This window comes from Cynocephalus volans, chromosome 12, assembly GCF_027409185.1.
Source record: "Cynocephalus volans isolate mCynVol1 chromosome 12, mCynVol1.pri, whole genome shotgun sequence".
NCBI classification, from domain to species: Eukaryota; Metazoa; Chordata; class Mammalia; order Dermoptera; family Cynocephalidae; genus Cynocephalus; species Cynocephalus volans.
Genome location: NC_084471.1, coordinates 13,302,256 through 13,324,586, shown reverse-complemented (window position 1 = coordinate 13,324,586; position 22,331 = coordinate 13,302,256). Strand labels below are relative to the sequence as shown.

The 22,331-nt window shown below is 50.4% G+C and overlaps 1 protein-coding gene across 1 annotated transcript; it reads right to left on the bottom strand.

The window, feature by feature from the left end:
- Positions 1-3,121: 3,121 nt before the first annotated feature.
- PVALB (parvalbumin) lies at positions 3,122-21,690 on the bottom strand. Its single transcript, XM_063076207.1, has 5 exons — positions 21,636-21,690; positions 19,272-19,341; positions 17,339-17,471; positions 15,939-16,048; positions 3,122-3,307 (listed from the first exon to the last, which is right to left on the bottom strand). The coding sequence occupies exons 2-5, from the start codon at positions 19,330-19,332 to the stop codon at positions 3,279-3,281; spliced, it is 333 nt and encodes a 110-aa protein (XP_062932277.1). The 5' UTR covers positions 19,333-19,341; positions 21,636-21,690; the 3' UTR covers positions 3,122-3,278.
- Positions 21,691-22,331: the final 641 nt, after the last annotated feature.

The following is a 22,331-nucleotide window of genomic DNA, read 5'->3' as shown; positions in this document are numbered from 1 at the left end:
GACCTGTGTGGGTCTGAGTGCTCGCCACCATAAGATTGCCAATCACACCTGCCAGAGAGACCTTAAGTCTTTTTATTTTGGAAGACGTTGACCACGAGACAGAGGGTAAAGTCCCAAATGCCTCCCTGCTTGACTGAGGGCTGGGGTTTATATAGGTAAGTGTATCAAAGGAGACAGGATGCCTTGAGAGACATATGCAGTATGTTCGAGTGTGACGGACAGCTGCTTCCTGCTCTGAGAGATGTATCAGGTGAGACACAATGTCTGCTTTTGATACAATCTTAGTTAATCATTAAGGACGAGCTATAAAGGGAAAACAAAGTTAGTTCTATAGTGTGTACACGAGTTTGGGGGTTTTCTATGTTTACACCCTGACCACACCTCTGTGCTCGCCGCTCAACCACCCTGCCCCACAAGGTGTCCTCTGCACAGCGGTATGCTGAGGATACTGGACTCTCAGTCATTAAGCCCCACATTTAATTCCAGCTCTGCTCTTTCTGGCTGTGTGTCCCCAGAGTGCTTGGTTTTCTTACCTATAAAAGGGGTAATAACATGCCAAAGTCTTGTTAAAAGAAGGAAATGAGATAATGTTGCTTAGCAGATAGGACTCCCCCACTCCCAAGGTAGCTCTTACTGTTGCTGCCTCTGTTATCCTGTGGCAACAGACGAAGGAGCCCTAAGCCCTTACAGGGAAGCCATTTCTTCCTTGTCTTGCTCAGGCTCCAGGAAAATTCCTTTCAAAACAGGGGTCTGGAGCCTGTGTCCTGTGTCCTCCGAGAAGTCTAATGGCCCTGCTGTCAAAGGCTTGGCTGCTGTGCCATCAGCTGCCCTGAGTGGGAATTGTACTGTGTGGGTTCTCATGTGGGTGTAGGAGAGACACACTGACAGCCGCTCCAGGCCAGTGGGCAGTGGCAGCCGGCAGCCGTCACTGTTGTCTCAACCCGCCTGTCCTCTTGCAACACTGACCTGGTTTGGGGTGAGGTGCTCAGGCTCCCCAGCTGCTCCTCCCATATTCAACACAGGCCCAGTGTAGGGCAGCCCCTCTTTACCACCGCCCCCCAATCTCAGTGTCTAAAACTGGACCCCCTGACACCCCATATGAACACCTGGTCTGCGCTGGTCCTGACTGTGGTCACAAGCACATGTGCACACGCATGCCCTCCTGCCTGCCCACGTGCTCACCCACACTTGTAAACACACACTCGTGCACACACTATAGAACTAACTTTGTTTTCCCTTTATAGCTCGTCCTTAATGATTAACTAAGATTGTATCAAAAGCAGATGTGTCTCACCTGATCCATCTCTCAGAGCAGGAAGCAGCTGTCCGTCACACAGTCACACTCAAACATCCTGCATACGTCTGTCAAAGTATCCTGAGATACACTTGCCTATATCCTTTGATACGTTTGCCTATATAAACCCCAGCCCTCAGTCAATCGGGGAGGCAGTTGGGACTTTACCCTCTGTCTCCTGTCAATGTCTTCTGAAATAAAAAGCCTTTCCTTTAAGTTCTCTCTGGTAGGTGTGATTGGTGATCTTATAGCAGCAAGCTCTTGGACCTGCATGGTTCAAGGATTCCCCCGGTGAAGGGGAATCCTACAGGACTCTTTTATTGCCACACTCACGCACAGTCCCCCTCCCAGGCCCACTGTCACTCGCTCCAACTCAGGCTTACCTGCTGCTTTTGTGCACAGCCCGTGGCACCCGGCCACAGCCAGGGTAGGGCTGCCCTTCAGGGCTTGCTGCTGCTGTGGCCCAGTTCCCAGTTCTGGTCCCAAGTTTGCTGGGCCCACTTGCTCTGCCTGGCTGTCACCCTGGAGGGTGGCCTGTCCATCCCTGCCCTCAGTCTCATCCTGTGGTCTCAGTGACAGCCTCCCTGACACCCCTGCCCGGGGCTAGTGGCTCCATTGTGTATGGGGTCTGGAAACCTGACATATGAGAGGGAGAACAACATTTCAGCTCCTCCCCACCCAGGGACCTCTAAAGTAAACCTCTCCCAAGGCCATCATGGGGAAGAGCAGGAGCCTCCTGCAGGGCTGCTCTTGGCTCACTTCTGACCTCCCCGACTCTCAGGCCTGAGCTTTCTGTGTGACTGACCTCACTTGTCTCCACGAATGGGCATGATCTGCAGCAGGCCAGTCAGGGCCCCTCCTCCTGGCCTCTCTGACTGATTCAGGGAGAGATTCAGGCTCTGCTGGGGTTGGGGTCCTGGCTCCACCATTTACGTGCTGTGTGGCCAACGGCAAACATTTAAATTGTCAGAGCCTCAGCTTCCTCATCTGTCCAAGGGGGATAATAATAGTCCACACTTCACAGGGCTGTACAGATGGAATCCTGTAACGGGCTCAGCACAGGTAAGTGTTCAGTGAATGTTAGGTGCTGGTATCAGTGGAACTAAACTTGGGGCCTTCCGATGGAGTGATTGGGAAAGAGAAGCTATTTTTGCTGGTACTGCTGAATGTACTCCTTGAGCTGCTGGAGGAATCGCCATCATGAGGGGAGAGCCTGCCTGACAACGAATCCAGCACAAAGGACAGCAGTGCTCAGAGACAGGGAAGGAGGGACTCGGTCCTGATGATGGCACTTGAGTCCCTTGATACAGCTGTTCCTGAAGACCTGTCCCTGACTATTCGGGCACATAAGCCAATCAGTGTTTTTCTTCCTTTCTGCTTAGTTACTTTGAGTTGGGTTTCTGTCATTTTTAACAAAAAGAGTCTTAATGTGTATCATCCATCCATCCATCTACCCACCCACCCACCCACCCACCTGTCCATCCACAAACCTGAATTCAAATCCCAGCACCAACAAGTCCTAGCTGTGCAGGCTTAGACACACCACCTTCTCTCCCCAAGACTTGGCTTCTGTATCTGTAAAATGGGAATTCCATTACCTACCTTCTAGGGTGGTTTCCAGGATTAAATGGGTAACCTGTATAGAATACCATGCTCAGTACCAAATCCAGAGCAGGGGCTCAGTAAATTTCCTTTAGATTACATCTTTTGTCTAAATTCGGCCCCCCACCCCCTGACCAAGTATGTGTGCAAAGCCAATGTCCCATTAGGCCTGAGTCCTCCCGAACAGGCAGAGTCCGATTGGTACAGCCTTTATTGTTTCTCCAGTATTTTCCAGAAGAATGGTGTCATTTGAGGGCCTCAGGGGACAGGGGGGAGTAAAAAATAACATAAACAAACTGAACAGAAACTCAGGAGGGTGGCAAGAGGGGCTAAGATTGGGTGTTCAGGGCAGAGAGGTGGAAGACAGGGCAGTCAGTGCCTCTTAGCTTTCAGCCACCAGAATGGAGAATTCTGCAAAAGAAAATGACAAAGGGAAGTGACTCAGAGGTGGAGAATGCAGGAGAGACTGTGCAGTGCCTGACCGCTGGGCCCCCGTGCCAGGCTTTCTCTCGATTCATGCATCTGCTGCAGGAGACCTGGAGTGATGGAATAAGTGAGTGTGGGAATGAATGAATGAAGGAGTGAATGAGTAAATAACGAAGCGAGATGGGAAATGATGAGCTTACCTTCTCTTTTGCCTCACAATGTCATGCAACACACATTATTCTTAATAATAACTATAATAATAACAGCAATAATAATTCTCTGAATGTTTATCATATGCCAGGTACTACTCTAAACATTTTATATACAATATCTTGTGTGACTCTGACAATAATCCCATATGGTACATTTTATCAATATTCTTATTCTTCAGATGAGGAAACTGAGGCTCAGAGTCCAGCAGTTTTCCTGGGCTTTTCTATTGGTTTTCTCCCCAGGAATGAGAGAGAACAAAGAGTTTGCCACCATGTGCCACCATGTGTCTCTGACATGCCATGTCCCAGGCCTGCCAGGGAACTTAGGGTCAGATAAGTTCCCATTGCCTCTAGACAATGCGGCGTGGTGATGGAGGGACAGTACGGGTGGGGGATCACGAGTTAGGGGTTCCAGGCCTCGCCTGGTCCTAGTTGCTGGAAAATGTGCGTCTCTGCGTTTCAGTTTCCTCATTGGCCAGTGGAGTGGAGAGATGGGGCGGTAATAATTCCTTGTGAGAGACAAACGAAAAACTGGGCATGAAGTGGCTTCAAAAAGGCCACAAAAATGATCTGGACTCCCTGAGGTAAGCTCCATCCTCTCCAGACTCTATGGAATGTATATGTAAAAACCAACCAATGGAATGTCTTAGTTCTCCTCACTGCATCATGGTTACGTTCAAATAACATCAGGAGAAGCTGGGTGAAGGGGATACAGGACTCTCTGTACTATCACTGGAATTCTTCTGTAAATCTAAAATTATTTAAAGATAGAAAAGTGCAAAAACCAAAAACAACCAAAGCAACACATGCTGTATATATCATGAAAATAACCTGGCCGTGGCCCTGGCTAGGTAAAGGGATACGTACCTGGGCTTCTCACCTTCCTAGGGTTTGACCTGGGAAATAGACACCACCTTTTCCTGTCCGCAGGCTGTCCCAAGACAGGAAAGGTGGGTGACCTGGATGTGGGGGCCTGTGTAGGGACTCAAGGTGGGAGAGAGTGAGGGTCCACCAGCTGGTCCTGCAACCAATCCCCAGGGCTGAGTGGTAATAGCAAGTGACAGGGAAGGAGAAATACATAAATAATGAAATGCCAAATGCTCTCAAAGAGTCCTTGCCACAGACCAGATGTCAAAGCACTTACTTTCTCAGCCATAGCTCCTGTGATCCCACAGGACCTTGGTGGGTCAGGTGGTTCTTTTGAGATGCCTTTTATTGTTAGTAATTTTATTAATGTCCATCTTGATAGTAACTAGCATTTATTGCCGGCCTACATGGGAAGTGTTGTACATATATTATCTTACCGAATTCTTATGACTAACCCATGGGTATACACCTTTGCCTAAATTTTACATATGGGGAAACTGAGTCCAAGAGTTCAAGCAGAGGACATGATTCAAGCTGTGACATATGCTCTTAGGCTTCCTTCCTTATCCTGGATGTTTCCAACCTAATTTGACCTAGGTATAGAGTGATACATGTCCCTGCTCAAATATTGTCACCCTTAGGACTCTGTCACTTTAGCCCTTTTTTATTTACTTTGTGGTACTTAGCACTCTCTGAAATGATCTTATTAATGTCCTTATTTTTGTCGGTCTCCTCATACTTGAATGTAAACTCTAGGAGGGCAGAGAGGCCTGTCTCTCTTGTTCACCACTCTCCTGTCAGCTAGAACAGTCACAGTACACAGCAGGTGCTCATAAATGAATGCTGAATGTCTGACTGGGTGGATGGGATGGCTCATGAGTCCTACTTAGGGTTCAATGAGTTCTGACTTACTGCGTATTATTCTTACAACAGTCCAGAGACGTAAGTGGGACAATTCCTATTTTACAGGCAGGGAAGTGGAGGCTGGAGAACTGAGATGTGAGGTCATGTGGAAAATATGAGGCAGGGCTGGGCCTTGGCCTCTGGCCCTAGGAACAGCCCTGTATGAACACGGAGAGGCTGCTCCTGATGGGGCTAGCGTCCCAGTGTGGGCTAGAGATGACCTCTCTCCAGCTTCAATCTGCCATCGAATTCGGAAGACTGGCCAGGGCAGGCATTCCCTGTCCTTAGGCACTGAGTTGCTCTGTCCTGGGATGAAGGAGGGCTGAGCCCATCTGCCACCGCCTGCTCAGGGGAGAGTGTTAGGAGGGAAAGGTGGTCTGTTCTGTTTTCCAACCCGCACTGACCTCCTAACCCCTCCCCCTGGAAACAATGGGCTCTTGAGCTGCAAGTCACATTCACACTAAGCGGGATTTGGTGCAGCTGGTGTGGGGGGGACCAAGGGACGCTGATGAGGGACTCTACAGAAGTGGAAGCCAGGAATTTTGGAACTTGGCTATGGGAGATATTTTCGACCTGTAGGGTTTCAAAAGCCTCTAATTCAGACCCTCTGTCTATCCTGGGGTCCGTTCTGAAGCAGCTAGGACATCACAAGGGCTACGTGCCCTGGCTGTTTGCAGAGAACACAGGATTCTAATTTTATCCCCTCAGAACCTTGAATAAGACGCTTGTAGACAAATTGAGGGCAGGGGCCACCTCTTCTGTACTTTTTGTAACAGCCTTAGGGCAGAGCTCTTAGGAACCAGCCAATTAACCAACAGCCACCCTATCAAAATGCCTCCTCTAAAATGTCCATGTCGCTCCTTAAAGAAAAACAAATGACCGAACAAACAAAGACTCTGTAAAATCTAGGTCAACTGATTCGGTAGTAGGACCCCAGGATGGGGAACCGGGTTCAGAGGATGCAGTTCCAGTCTTGTTCTGCCACCCACTCGTGTCCCTGGATGAGACACTTCACCTTCCTGGTTTCAGTTTTCTAAGCTGTGGGTGCTGGTTCTAGAAGACACCCTTCCAGCTCTCACACAGTGTTTGCAGCAAGCAAGCTGGGGTTCTACTCCCAGCTCCTATGTCTTGTTTCTGTCACCTTCAGTTAGATACTTCACTATGCCTCTGTTTCCTCATCTGTAAAATGGAGCTCATGATAGTACCTACCTTCCTGGGTTATTGAGAGGAGCCAGCCTAATGAGCTTGGTCACAGCCTAATGCATAGTATCAGCATCTGGAGCTAGGGAGTCAGACGCTTCTGTACCTCAAGCCACTTTGAAACCCAACCTATGGGGGGGGGGGACTCTGTAAATTGTATCACAACCTTCATTTGTTAGCATCATTGCTCTTGCTGCTCTTCTTTGTCTCCACTACCCCCTACCACTTCCTGTCCCCACCTTGGCACCTGCCTATAGCCTCCCAGCAACCCTGGAGCTGGATCTGAATCTCGTTCCATCTCTACCTGGCTGGGCAGCCATGGGTCACTACTTCAGTTCTCTGAGCTTTAGTTTCTCATTTGTAAAGCGTATATAAGAATGCCTACTTGCACAGCTATCAGGAAAACAAGATGAGCAAATGCAGAAGGTGCCTGGCACATAGAAGGTGGCTTATAAGTGTTAGTTCCACCTCCCCTGATCCTCAGCACAGCTAACATGGTTGGAGCTTTGAAATAACAGTAAGCACAAAAATCTTGAAATTAAGGAGGACAAGGAAGTCTAAATGGCAACCAGCTGACCTGGTACAGGTTTCTATCTACCCCATCCGAGTTAGAATCCCACCTCCAGCACACCCATCCATGGAAACTCAGGCTCTAACCTTCGGTTTCCTCATCTGTTAAATGGGGATACCGAGGATACCTCCTCATGGGGTTCTGGTAAGGACTACACGAGGTATGGGATGAGAAGCACCTAGTACAGTGCCTGGCACACAGTGGGACTGCAACTGAACCAACTCTTGCTATTGGGGCATGAGGGAGAGTGTTCCTTTGGTGGGATCCAGACGTTCTTCCTCCTTGAGACATGCAAGTGCAGCACTGCCTTTGCAACCTGAAACCTCGCTCAAGGCCCTCAGGGGCCAGCCGCTGACGTCTTCATCGTGCAACAGAAGGAGAAGGACAGGCAGAGATGGGGTGGGAGGGAGGCAGCAGGTGAGGGCAGCGGATCGGAGCATGCTGTTCTTGTCTTTCCCTTAGGAAACTGAAATTAGCTTAATCAGGTCTGCTCCAGTCTGGGGTGCTGTGCGATTGGACAAATCTAAGGTGAGACTAGCACACGCTGACAGCCCAAAGTGAGACTGAGACGGTCACTGAGTCAGCGGCTGGAAGGCTCTCTCCTTCCTTCTGTCGTGAGCGCTGGGATGAAGGACTGGCCTCCTGGTTTATCACCTTGCCTCTAAATAGCTCCTGGGCTTAGTTTCTTATAAATTGGTATTGCAGACAGGGATCATTTTCCAATCCTGGAGAACCAGGAGGCAGGGTTATTTGAGGTCAAGCCAGACAGCCGCAGGGAGGTGGCGTCTACAGTTCTGGGGGCTCACTGCATGCCAGGCCCCGCCTGGGGAGTTATCCCAATTCATCCTCACCAGCTCTCTTATCCCCATTTTACTTACAGGGAAACTGAGGCTGAGAGTTACTCAGCCAGGAAAATTCTAGCTCAGGCGTGGCTTGTGCGAGGCTTGTCTATTTCTCAGATTGAAGTTGAATGACCCTGCGATTAACTCAAGCTGTAACCCACAGAGGCAGAAGGAGAGGATCAGTGGAGAATGAGCCTCTTTTTTTCCACCCTAACTGCTGCTCCATTTTACAGGAGGCCAGTTACATAAGGAGTGCTGCTGCTTCTCCCCTTGCTGAGCCTTATCTAGCGCAGCATGAGGCTGGAGTTAGGGAAAGTCCACGTGGGAATAAAAAGGAACAGATTGCTAAACACAGAAACCATTTATAACTCCAGGGTCTCAACTCAGCTTGGAGATGGGGGTGGTGGAGGCAGGAAACCCGGGTCCCGTTCAGCCAAGGATTTGCTGTGTGACTTTGGCACTTTACGTCTACTGGGCCTCAGTTTCCACATCTCTCAGTGGAGTTCACAGCCTCTGTCTCCTAGACCTCATCAGGTTGGTGTGAGGGCATAAAGAGAGGGGACAAAATACGGTGCACCCTTGGGCTGTGCTGTCAGTACTGTGGCTCACTTCGATGTGCACATCCTGCCTTGCCTGGAAACCAAACCCCCTCAGGGCTGGAGGGCTGGAATTACAGGGAGGGGGAGATACTCCTTCCATCCTTCTCACTTTTCTCGCATCACAGACTCGGTTTCACTCCTGCTGAAGATTGGGATTCCACCACTTCCAAAGGGCTTTGAGGTGGCTTACAAACTAAAGCATTAACATAAGAGGGAAGGAATCACTCCCAGAATATTCACTTAATTTGAGCAGCAACCCTGTAAGGTGGGTATTTTTATCCCCACTTTACAGATGAGGAGGCGGATGGCCTGAGAGAAGAGAAAGCTTGGCCATTCACATGGCTGGCACCCACGCATCTGGCATGCGGGTTCTATTTCCTGCCTGGTTCAGGAGCACCGCAGCCCGACGGCTAACTCCATCACTCCCGCCTCCCATGTTAAATAGGCTGCTTAAGGATAAAAGGGAACAGATTTTGCCAGAAGGAAGCGGAAAAGTGCCACTCAAGCTTGTGAGTGGCACTGATGGCAATGACCAGACAATAATCATAACTAAATTTTTCAGCAACAGGAAGCAAAAAGCAAACCATAGGCTCTTGAGCTGGACAGGCGTAAAGCACAGGAAAGTGCATCTATCCCTGGGATTGGGCTTCAGGAGAAATGTAACTAGGATTGTGTGGGTGCATGGGAGTGGTGGGCACATGCCGATCTTGTCTGCAGTGCTGTGGGGGTTTGAAAAGCAGGCCCCAATGCTTAATAGCAAGGTGCTCTGCTTTTTGGGCCTCAGTTTCCTGTCCGTGCAGGTAATAAAGGAATCTTGTGGAGCTGTTGTGAGATTTGAATGAGCTAAAGAGGTAAGGCCTGTGAGCAGTACCTGGCACACAGAAAAAAGTAGGAGTGGATGCTAACTCCGATTCCTGTCAGTGTGTACCTTCTGAGGCAGGCATTGAGTTTGGAGAGCCTGGGCAGGGGACACGTGCCAGTGTGAGGCTGGGTAGTACAGGGTCCTGGCTAGCCCACTGAGCCTCAATCCTGGCTCTGCTTCTCTCTCCTTTTCTGCCATAACCCCCCCTTACCTGCTCCACACTAGCGTTTTAGGGTGGCCTCTGAGCATCAACTGACCACATCTATAAAAGTCTTTGAGCTTCCTGAAAATAGTTGTCCCACAGACAGGATTGTAAAGAATTATTATTAGAACTTTGTCTTTCACTCTCAACAAATTAGGTACAGAAGGAAAGTATCTCAACACAATGAAAGTCATATATGACAAAACCACCTCCAATATTGTCCTAAATGGGACTTCCTTTAAAAATAGGAACAAGATAAGGATGCCCACTCTTACCACTCTTGTTCAACATAGTATTGGAAGTACTAGCTGGAGCAATCGGGCAAGAAAAAGAAATAAAGGGCATCCAAATTGGAAAAGATGAAGTCAAACTGTTTCTGTAGATGACTTGATTCTATATGTAGAAAAACCTAAAGACTACTGAAAACTCTTAGAGCTGATAAACGAATTCAGTAAAGTTGCAATATACAAAATCAATATACAAAAATTAATAGTGTTTTTATACTACAACCATGAACTAGCAGAAAAAGAAATCAAGAAAGCAAACCCATTTACAATAGCTACCCCAAAAATAACGTAAATAGGAATAAACTTAAACAAGGAGGTGAAAGATCTCTACAATGAGAACTACAAATCACTGATGAAAGAAATTAAAGAGGACACAAAAAGATGGAAAGACATTCCATATTCATGGATTGGAAGAAATAACATTGTGAAAATGTCCATACTTCTCAAAGTGATCTACAGATTCAATGCAGCCCCCATCAAAATACATATGACATTCTCCACAGAAATAGATAAAAACAATCCTAACAAAAGACTGGGAATAGCCAAAGCAATTCTGAGCAAAATAAACAAACAAACAAATACATAATAAAAAAATATAGCTGGGGGCATTACACTCCCTGACTTGAAATTATACTACAAAGCTATAATAACCCAAACAGTATTGTATTGGCATAAAAACAGACACACAGACCAATGGAACAGAATAGAGAACCCAGAAATCAATCCATGTACTTATAGCCAACTGATCTTCAACAAAGGCACCAAGAACATACACTGGGGAAAGAAGAACCTCTTCCATAAATGGTGATGGGAAAACTGGATATCCATGTGTATAAGAATTAAACTAGACCCATACCTCTCACCAAATACCAAAATCAACTCAAAATGGATTAAAAACTTAAATATAAGACCTAAAACTATAAAACTCCTAGAAGAAAACATAGGGGAAACACTTCAGGAAGCAGGACTGGGCAAAGACTTTATGAATAAGACTCCCAGAACACAGGCAATGAAAGAAAAAATAAACTAATGGGATTATATCAAACTAAAAAGCTTCTGCACAGCAAAGGAAACAATCAACAGAATGAAAAGACAACCTGGGAATAGGAGAAATATTTGGGAGAAATGGGAGAAAATATTCGCAAACTATAATCTGACAAGAGGTTAATATCCAGAATATATAAGGAACTCAAACAACTTAATGGTAAAAAAACCAAATAATCCAATTAAAAAATGGGCAAAGAAGCTGAGTAGACATTTCTCAAAGGAAGACATACAAATGGCCAACAGGCACATGAAACAATGCTCAGTGTCACTAAGCATCAGGCAAATGCAAATCAAAACCACACTGAGATACCATCTCATGCCAGTGGGACTGATTATTCGCAAAAAAGACAGAGAATAACAAATGCTGGCAAGGATGCAGAGAAAGGGGAACTCTTCTGCACGGTTGGTGGGACTGTAAACTGGTGCAGTCATTTATGGAAAACAGTATGGAGGTTTTTCATACAACTACAGATAGAATTACCATATGATCCAGCAATCCCACTACTGTGAATATGCCCAAAGGAATGGAAATCATCAGGTTGAAGGGATACCTGCACTCCTATGTTCATTGCAGCTCTATTTACAATAGCCAAGACTTGGAACCAACCTAAATGTTCATCAACAGATGACTGGATAAGGGAAATGTGATATATACACACAATGGAATACGATTCAACCATAAAAAAGAATGAAATTCTGCCACTGGCGGCAACATGTATGAACTTAAAGAAAATTAAGTTAAGTAATATAAGCCAGGCACAGAAAGAGAAATACTGCATATCCTCACTCATAAGTAGGAACAAAGAACAAAGAATATTGCATATCCTCACTCATAAGTAGGAACAAACAAAACAAAAGACACAAACAAACAGTAGTCACAGTAATACATTGAACTTTCAGAAGGAGAGAACAGAATGATGATTAGTAGAGGTGGGAAAGGGGGACGGGAGAGAGAGAAATTGGTTAATGGACACAAAGAATGATTACGTTTTGTAATGTAGAATATGCTAATTTTCCTGATTTGATCATCACATATTGTACACAAGTATTGATAGTCAACTCTACACCAAACACACACACACACACACACACACACACACACACACACACACACACACACACACACACACACACACACACACACACACACACAACTTTGTCTTTCTACCCACTCCCTTCAATCTGGGATCTTAAAGAGTCTGGTAAATATTGCTCACCTTCAGAAGGACAGAACTGGGAATGGGGCAGTCCCTGGTCCTGGGCCCCCCAGTACCTGCTGCATGCAAGGCCCAGACCACATGGGTCTCCAGCTTTGGACTCAGACTGCCTCCCCCTCCACACAGGGCCCATGCTGCCTCCTCACTGCATCCCCAGAGCTGGACACACATTCATTCATTCATTCATTCATTCATTCAATAAGCAAACTCTTCTTGTTCCCCAGCCATGTGCCGGGCCTTATTGTAGGTGTTGGGGACAGAACTTAATAAAACGAAGTTCCTGCTCTGTGGAGCTGATGTCTCTGTGGGGCAGAGAAGCAAGCAATAAGTCAATAAATAAAATGTCTGAACTTAAATGAATGAATGGAGCAGGCAGCACAGGGCATGTGCTTGGCAGCCTGACAGATCTGAACTCAGATCTTTGCCTTTTCTCTTGCTATCCATGGGAGTTTAGGCAAACCCTCATCCTCTGCAAGCCTTAATGTCCTCATTTCTAAAATGGGAAGTGTGATAACATCCCCCTCAAAGATAACGAGGAAGGTTAAATGGATAAAACGCTATGCACAGTGCCTGGCATGTTAAGTGCTCCATGAAGTTAGATGTTATTGCTGTCATCATTCAAGGTCACATAGCTGAGCCTAAGTACTGAACTGGTCCTCCTTGGAGATGTTTATCCACTGGGGCATCCATGGAATTCTAGAGCTGTAAGGACCCCAGTGATTGGCTAGTGATCTGACCCCTGGTTTTAGGCACCTAAGGGTCAGAGGGGGTCTGTGACTTGCCCCAGGTCCCACCAAGAGTTGAAAGCATCTTCCAGCTGGTAGAGGGGGCTGGGATCCTCTAGCCTTCAGAGGGATCTGGCAGCAAAGCAGTGAGTCTGAAACAGAACCTCCTGGGCCCCTGCAAAGGGCCCTGTCTCCCTTCTCGAAGCCTATTGGGCATCATCACACCCACCCTTTCTGTTGTTTGGGAGCTGGAAGAGCGGGAAGGGGTGTCTGCATCTTCCCACCTCATAAGCATGAAGTGTGGGGCCCCACTGCCTCGGGGAGATCTGTACCCAATGCCCATTTCATCTCTTGCCCCGCTCCTGTGTTCTGTCCCGATCCCCAGAGCTCAATGTAGGATGGACGAGTTAGCCCGGGGCCTGGACTGTGCTGTCAGACAGATCTCGGTTTGAATCCCAGCTCTGGCACTAGCTGGCAGTGTGATGTGGGGTTCCCTGCACTGCCCTTTCTGCATCTGCGCCTGTGTCCTCTGTTATCAAGGTCAAATGAAGTGAGACTGGTATGGAGCCCAGCACAGGGACGGGCGCACATTACATGCCCAGGTAATAATTCTCCCCTCCCACTCCCAGCAATCCAGTCTTCTTGCCCATTTCTAACATGCCCTCCACTTTCCAGCCTTAATGCCTTTGCCGATGCCAGCACCTTGCCTGGACCTCCCTCCCTGTGGCCTTCCCAGACTGCGGCATTCCTGCCCATAGCTTCCAAATCTGCACAAAGTGCTGACTGCCTGCACCTTTCTGCCTCTGCCTGGGAGCCCCATTCATTTGTGTATATATATATAACTGTAAGCAATGTGCCAATAGAATAAAAACAGCATGGCAGCTGCTGCTTATTGAACATTTACAATGTGCTGTGCACCGCACTCAGTACTGCTATATTATGCCTAGTTTACAGATGAGGAAGCTGGGGACTCAGGGCTCCAGAGCCGCCACACAGGAGCACCCAGACAGGCAACAGTGTTGCTGCAAGGTGAACTCATTCATCTTCACCTCCCCCGCTGCCAGGCACACAGTGGCTACTCAGGAAATGTCTGTTGGGTCTGTTGGAAGAGTTTAGCTGGCTCTTTAAGATCTGAGTACGGCAGGGAGGGAGGGAGGCAGGGAAGCAGGCCAGAGTCTGGCCTGGTTTTTCCTCATCATTTAGGTTGTCTGTGAGCAGCCAGCCATGAAGACCCTGCCCAGGGCTTCTGAGCTGTGGCATATTGGCTGCAAATAGAAATGAGAGGCAGGTCTGAAGGCCTGGGTTGGGGTGGTAGTGGGAGCTAGTACTTGGAGTAGTGCTGTCTGACAAGTGGTCTGGTGAGGATGGGGGTATCTGCCACCTACCAGACTCACCAAGAGTAGCCAAGCCACCAATGCCTCTCCAACACTCTCTCCTCTGGCTCCTTTAAAACCATCTCCCTCCTTCCTAGCCATGAGAAGGGCAGCTGGCATCAGATGGCCAGGGGACGCCCTGCATCTGACCTTGGTAGAGATTCTCCACTCTTGTTTCTGGCAACCCCGCCCCCCCCAAAAAACCCCACAAACCCTTTAATAAACTCACACCCACTTTCGGAATCCTCATACCTTTCCCAAAGCAATTTTGTGTCTACAGTCACTTAATTTTCACAACGAGCCCAAGGAGGTCTTAGGATAAGCTTGTGAGCCTATTTGCCAGGCAAGGGAACCTAGGTGCACAGAGGTGACATGTTCAGGGTCACAGCTAGCGAGGCCCAGAGAGGAAGCTGAGGACGGGGGCTGGACTTTATTCTCAGGCAACAGATGTTTATTAAGTCCCTGCTTTGTGTTAGTTATTGGCTAGATACAAGGGATAAAAGGGGGAATGCAACTTAGTCCCTATTTTTTAAATTTAGTTAACAAACACATATGTAGTATTTACTCTGTGCCAGACACTGTTCTAAGCCCTTTATACATTAAAACATCTAGTCCTCATAATAGCCCTATGAGATAAAAACTATCATTATCCTCAGTTCGGAGATGAGGAGCCTGAGGCCTAGAGTAGTTATGTGAATTGCCCAAGGTCACACAGCTAGAAAGTGGCAGGGATTTGAACCCAGACAGCCTGGGTCCAGAGGCCAAGCACCTACACACAGTTTCTCTTATAGTGGCAGAAAGGACTAACATGGGAGCATAGCATGCTGCAAAGACTTATTCAGACCTGGCTTTAAATCTCTGCTCCACCACTATGTCCTGGCTCTTTGAAATACACTAAGCACCTTCAACTTCAATTTGCCCATCTGCAAAATGGGGATAATTCCCAAGGATGTCGCGATGCTAACAGCAATAACAATGCTGAGATGTGCTCCAGCAATGCCAGCTACAGCTGAATGGAGAAGCATGTGAAATGGACCACCAGCCCCTCGCTTGTGCTGAAGCGAATCCTGAAAAGCCAGGTGGGACCTGGTATTCCTTTTCCTAATTGGCAGCTGATTCCTGGCTGGATGTTTCTCCTGGCTCTCCTGCAATGCTGGAATGATATATTTGAGTGACGCTGAAACAGGATTCGAGACTTGAGGTTACAGGGCACCAGGACAAGACGTTGAGAAGGAAAGTAGATAAGGAATTTCCATCCCTGGACTCTGAGAATCTGAGAGCTGGAGGGTCTGTGGGGATCAGTTGGCTCCATCTCCTCTGGTTACAGATGGGAGACTGAGGCCCAGAGAATGAGGGAGACTGCCCAAGGTCACCCAGCCAGTTCGGGCAAGCTGGGACCAGAACCCAGGCAAAAGTGCAGGCCAAGTTCGAGGAAAATCCCAAATTCTCCCGGATTTCCTACCCAGCAGTGGGAAAAAAGAATCTATTCCTTTTGGGCTGTTCAATTTTAGAAAAATAGACCAGTTTTTCTTTGTCAGGCTTATGTGGCAGAGCTCTTAGACCTAATGAATTGCCTTTTTTTCTTCTAATCTTGGGGAGTGAGGGACCCCTTTTCTCCCCTTCCTTGTGACAGACATAGCTCCACTCTTCTAGCATCCAGACATCCCAAGAGCCACAATGTGCCCAGCCCTCAGGTCATGGCTACCCACCGTCGACTCCAATTTTGCCGTCCCCATCCTTGTCTCCAGCTGCCAGCAGCATCTTGGTTTCCTTAGCAGACAGGTCTCTGGCATCTGGGGAGAAGCCCTTTAGAATGGCCCTGGAGGAGGGAAGGGAGAAAGCCAGCAAGGGAGTGAGGCCGAGGTCACCTTGCAGCAACACTGTGTGGATGGTGGTTGGCATCTGCGCAGGGAAGGGGGCAGCTAGGACAGGCAGAGGGCGTGCGTGCAGTTTTGTGGGGCCAAGTAGTGGATCTGTGGCCATGACTTCACGGGTGAGTGTGCAGGGAAGGACAGGCTGTCCTCAGCAAAGGGCTGCCCCCGCTTCAGGGAGGGCAACTACATTCGTTTATTTATTCATCATATATCTTTTAAGTGTCTTTGCTATGCTGGAAACTGAGAGCACAGTGGTGATCTTAGGGAGCCACCTGAAAAAATGAGGAGGAGGCCAAGTACTGCGACAGAGACCACACGCTGTGATGGACATGGTGACAGAGGGGCGTGGCACAGAGGGGCGTGGCACAGAGGGTGCATCCACCCATCTGGGGTCAGGGGAGGAGTCAGGGGAGGCTTCCTGGAGAAGGCGATGCCTGGAGGATATGGAAGTCAGTCTCTGTAAGTGTGTGTGGACATGTGCACATGATGGGTGGGTAGAAGGAGAAGGTTCTAGACAGAGGGTACCCTCATTGGATGGTTGGGGGAAGAGAAGTTCCTACTTGAAAGGCCTCTCTCCACACCTTCTCCCTTCTCTTTTTGATAAAATTCAAGGCATTCTTGGCCAGAGTGACATAAGGCACAGCTGGTCAACAGACGTGGGCCAGGTGGCTGAGGGGGGTGAGGGGAGTTTCCTTTGCTGCCACAGTTTGGCATTTTCCTAGTCACAGCCTTCTCTTGCTCTGCTTGGCTTCAAGGACCCCTAAGCCCCCAAAGCTGGTTCTGCATCCCTGGCTTGCTGAGAAATTGCTCTGGCTGCACTAGTACAGGAGGAATGGGGGTTCTGCGGGATGGTGGAAGGTGCCCTTTAGACAAATGAAAATCAAAAAAATACTAAAGTGAATGCTTCCTGCCTCGCCTATGGTGTTAGGTAGTAAGAAAAACTGCCTCTTCATTTGTATTAAATTACTAAGTAGCATCATTCCATTAGTCATATTAAGTGTCTATACTTTAATCTAGTTACTTGCACTTTCAGCTGAGGATTTTATTCTTCCAAAAGAAACAGCACTGGGAAGCATGTTTCCCTGGCTCCCTGAACACCGGGCCACATACAGTTACTTTCTGTGAAGGGTGCAGAGAGAAGGGCAGGTCTGATGGGAACTCGGAAGCAAGGGTCCCAGCCCCCACACCCTCTCCCAGAGCCTCAAGCTGGGCATCCCCTGCCGGCCTCAGTTTACCCCAGCTCATCCTCCTCGATGAAGCCACTCTTGTCTTTATCCAGGATGTGGAACACCTTTTTCACGTCATCTGAATTCTTCTTCTTCAGGCCAACCATTTGGAAGAACTTTTTGTGGTCGAAGGAGTCGGCAGCTGTCGGGGGGAGGAGCGGGTTAAAATGAGGACAAGGAAGGGGCACAGGGAGGATGGGGGGTCGCCACGGCATTTGTTGATTGACTTCCACATGCCAGTCATGGGGAGTGGAAGGGATGCACCTCCATTGGAGGGCTGAGGGAGCCCAGGCAAGGACAGGGCGCTCTGTCCAAGGTCACACAGCTGGAGAGGAAGAGGTGGACTCACACCCCGACCCCTGGCTCTCAAGCCTGCCCTGCTCCACTGCACTTTCGTGGATGATGGGGGTAGCACCTAAGAACCAGAGGCTTTTGGCCTCCTGAGAACCTTGGCTCCATGAAGCCTTTTGGGTGGTCGCTGGGTGGGAGTGGGCTGGGGAATCGAAGGTGGTGTGTACACGGTGTGTGTATGTTGGGGTGGGGAGAGAAGGGTCGGCCTTCTTTCTTGGCTACAGACCCGTGTTGCCAAAAAATCAACATAGAGAGGACAGTTTCCCTCAAGGTCACACAGTGGGAGGAGGAGAGGCCCCAGAAGTCCTGACTTAGCTGCAGAAATCCATTCCAGTGGCAGTGGTGGTGTGTGTATGTGTGTGCGTGCGTGAGTCTCGGCAGGCTCGGAGGAATGCCCAGTTCAGTGTCTCCTCAGAGGCAGCAGGGTGGCTGGAGTAAGGGCAGGGGGTGTTGGTAATCACGGCGCCTTGGAAGGGTGACTTTCCAGAGCTTCCTGTGCCCAGGGTAAGGGGTGCCAAGCAGATAGGAAAAGGGAGCCCCTTCCCGCCTCTCCCTCACCCCCATTTTCTATGTCTTGAGCTCCTCTTTTAGAGCACCTGGGAAATGGCACACACAATGTTAGATTGGGTATGGTCCATGCGTGTGTGCGTGCTTGTGTGTGTGTGCGTGTGCGTGTGCGTGTGCGTGTGCGTGTGTGTGTGTGTGTGTGTGTCGGGGGGGTGGGGGTGGCAGGGGGTGCGGGTTGAGAGTCTAGCCCAGGGCTGGAGGGAAGGAAAGCTGCTCTGTCCTCCATTGATAATAGTAGGGTGGGGGACCAAGACTTCGAGGCAACCCCAGTTCTAATCCCCCTTCTGCCCAGAAATTGCCTTGGACAAGTCACCTTATCCTCTCAGAGCCTCAGTTTCCCCATCCGGTTAATAGGACAGGGGGAAGGCGGGCAGCTAAGAGCTAAAGTCCGGGGCAGCTAGGAGAGGTGAGACTGCGGCCCCGCTCCCCTGGCCTGCCTAAGGAGGCTGGAAGACGGAGGCGCTGAGGATGCGCTGCGCAGGGTTGGATGGAGCTGAACGCTGCGCTCGGGGAAGGTCACCTCGCCGGCGGGTCCGTTGGAGGCTTGGGGCTCCGAGTCCCCAGGGAAGGGTGCTCGGACAGTCGGGGGGCCCAACAACGGCCACCGCCTGGCGGGAAAAGTCCTGTCCAGAATGAAAGTCCAGTAGAGGGGCTTGGAGAGAAGGCGCGCGCCTCTGCAGCCCCCTCCACGTGCCTTAACCGGGAAGTCCCGAGCGCGCACAAGGACCCCGGAGGTCCCTGCTCTTCGCCCTCGGTTCCGAACCCGGAGTCTTCCCAGCGCCGTGCCCCGCAAGTTTCTGTTGCTGGGGCAGGGCGTCGGTCCTCCCCGCCCGCTCCCTGTGCCCATTTCCGCCTGGACGGAGTTTGGGAAATGCTGAGGACCCCCGCACCCCGCGCCGGTCCCGCCCGCGTTCCGCGGGATGCAGAGGAGCGCCGGGGAGCAGCGGCCGGCGGCCCGGCCCGCAGGGGTGCAGGGGCGAGGGTGGCGGTGAGGAGAGGGACGGGAGGCAGGCGCGCCGCTCACCGCTAAAGGCTCCCACGGCCTTCTTGATGTCCTCAGCGCTGAGCAAGTCCGTCATCGCCATCCTGCAACTCTTTGAGCGGGCAGAGCAAGTGCGAAAAGATTAAAAAGTGCTTTTCTCATCATTTCTGCTCATATGACCAGCGCTGCAGTGCTGCGCGCTGGGCGCACGCCCGCCCGGCCTGGCACAGCGCCAGGGGCCGCCGGGCTCCGCGCGCCGCGGGAGCGCCCAGTCCAGCCGCGCCGCCGAGCAGCCGCGCAGACCCCCTCCCACGCCCTCTCCCGCTCCGTCCAGCCGGGGGTCCTCGGGATCCCGGGGGGCTGAGGCCAGGGAGAGAGGGGAAGGGGAGTTTAGGGGATACCCGTGCCACCAGCAGGGTCTGGAGAGTTCGCCTGCCGTCAAGGGTATGCAGGAAGCGCAGGGTCCCCGATCTGGGCACCTCGGAGGATGTCCTGCCCTTTGGGGGAAGATTCTGAACCCCCAGGGACCAGCCTACACCCCCGTGGACCCCTCGGCCTTTCTCTCATTCTCTCTCCACTCCTACCCCAGCCTCCGCTTTCGTCTGTCCTGGATGCAAATTAATGCCACAAAATCTGAGTGCTGAGGTCTAGAAACCTGACCCACAGGACCCAGGGAGTAGGTGGCAGAGGCAGGAACAGGCAGAGCCGCTGGATCCCTCTGCGGGCACCCCATCCCACATCTGGCCAGGGATGCACATTCTGAAACCAGATTTTTTTTTTTTTTTTCGTAGCTTGACTTTTCATAAAACCTTTCTCAGGTCTCCACTAACTACTTGCTTTCCTGGTCTCCTGGATCCCAGAATCTGGAGTCCAGGCCCCCTCTGCTCCCACAAACCTTTTTGGGGAGGGTGGGGAAGGTACTCGGAATGTCTATGCACATTCCCAGAAGGCCCCATGTATGTTTAGGGGGATGGTGACACCCTCCTAAACACACTTTGAACACACTTCCTAAACAACCGAGGCAGGTTTTGTGATCTGGCATCTGCAAAATGTGATTCTATCTTTCTGCAGTCAGAGACCAGTTGCCTTCTTCACTACACAACCAGCTGCCTCTAGAGTGTGTGAACACTGGACAGGGAGTCAGGAGGCCTAGGTTCTAGATCTGTGGCTGCACTAAGTCCCTGTGTGACTTTGGGTTGTGACCTTCATCATCTCCAGGCTTCTGTCTTCCTCGTGGTATTGGATGGTGTCGGTGGTCCCTTTTACTGGGAACTTGAGATGCCAGCTTAAAGTATGGGCAGGTGGGCAAGGGTTGGGACAGTGGTGGCCCTTGGTGGTGGGGCCCGGGGAGAGCTGTCCAGCTGGCCAGTAGCTCAAGGTCCCTGGCATTCACTATCAACACTGTCTTCCCCAGCTCAGCCCTGGATGGCTGCCCTTCTTGGAAACCTTAGGATGCTGCTGGCTGTAGTTGCCCCTCCCTGTGAGTCAGCTCCTCGGGTGACAGTCCGCCAGCTGGCTTCCAAGGCTCCCAGGCTGTAGCTTCAACCTCATAGCTCTCGGCACGAGGCCTTCCCTGGACCCCTGAGCTGCCCTGGCCCCTGCTGCTGCTGCCACCACCTTTGCCCCTTGTCCCCAGCTGGCTGCTAACTCACAGCTTCTGTGCTACCAGTTCAATTCCCAGGCTCAGCTCATTCCAGGGGCCTAGGTGGAGAATCTATTTCCACAGCCAAAGGACCGTATGCTGTGCTGGTGGGGAAAGTGAGTGGCCTAAGGACACACAGCAAGGCAGTGGCAGAGATGGGTTCACCCCCAGGTCCACCAACTTGGAGTTCAGTGACACTCTTTGTGATCCTTCCTGGTGCTTAGGATCCAGCGCTATCAAGTCCCACACACTGGCTCCTGGACGGTCCCCCAAAACTGTGTGGCAAAGGCTGGAACCTCCACAGGGGTCCAACCTTCTTTCCCCTCCTTCCTCCATGCTGAGTTCTCCTATCAACCTGACACCTTCTCTGGGCCCAAGTACCCCCTGGCTGGAGCATCAGACAGTGCTGATAGGTCAGCCCATCAGCCCTCCATACCCTTCCTCCTGCCTCCTCAGCCCTCTGGGTTCCCTCCGATGGCATCGCCAGAACCCACAGGTGTCTGGCTCTGCCCCTCTTGTTCTAAGGATGGGGAACCTGAGGCACAGCCAGGGGGAGAGATCTGTCCCAGGCCACACCAGGAGTCAGGGCAGAGAACCCAGAAATTCATACTCTCAGTCCTGGACTCCACAGCTACCTGGTTTCAGCACTGCCACCCCTGCCCCCTAGGTTTCTGGGGGAGGGGGAGACGTGGCTGTCCCTTCCAGCTGGCCTCATCCCCACTGCGTCCCTCCATCCTCCTCCAACCTCAATAGCTGCCACTCACCTTGGGTGGGGGTGGAGGGCTGGAGTCTGCACTGAAAGGCTGGGTTGGTGGGAGGTCCTTTCGGAAGTGAACCTGGTGGTGGGATGGCCACCTATATAAGCTTCTGTCCTGGCTATTTTGGGAGGTGGCACTCTCCACAGTCCCCGGCCCCCTCCCCTTCCAGTGTCAGGTACTCCCCAGCCATGGTGCTGGGTATCTGTATCACATTCACTGTTCCTGGGCCCATCAAGCCAGGCCTATTAATAACTCTTGCTTCTCTCCAGCACCAAAAATTGAGGCCCAGGCTCGCTTCTTCCACGAAGCCTTCCATGACCACTTCAGATGGCAGCAATGTTTACTTCTTCAAAATCCCGCAAGGAGAGGAAGAGGAAAGGCAAGGAAAAGGCCAGAATGGGAATTGTCCTCTTTGCACAAGGCTGAGTCAGATTCTCATGTGTACATTAACTTCTCACTCCAACGTTGCAATGCAGGCATGGTCGCTGTTACCCAGATAAGGAAACAACACAAAGCTGGTAGAAGTGAAGTGGTCTACTGCTCAAAGCTATGGACCTGAAGCTGGGAGTGGACTTGGCACTTCCATGTGGTGATCCAGCACCTGGTAGAAAGATAGGCTCTGCATGTTCTCAGACAAGATTCTTCCTTCCTTTGTGCCTCAGTCTCCCAGTCTGTCAAATGAGCACAGTCAGGGGCAACCTG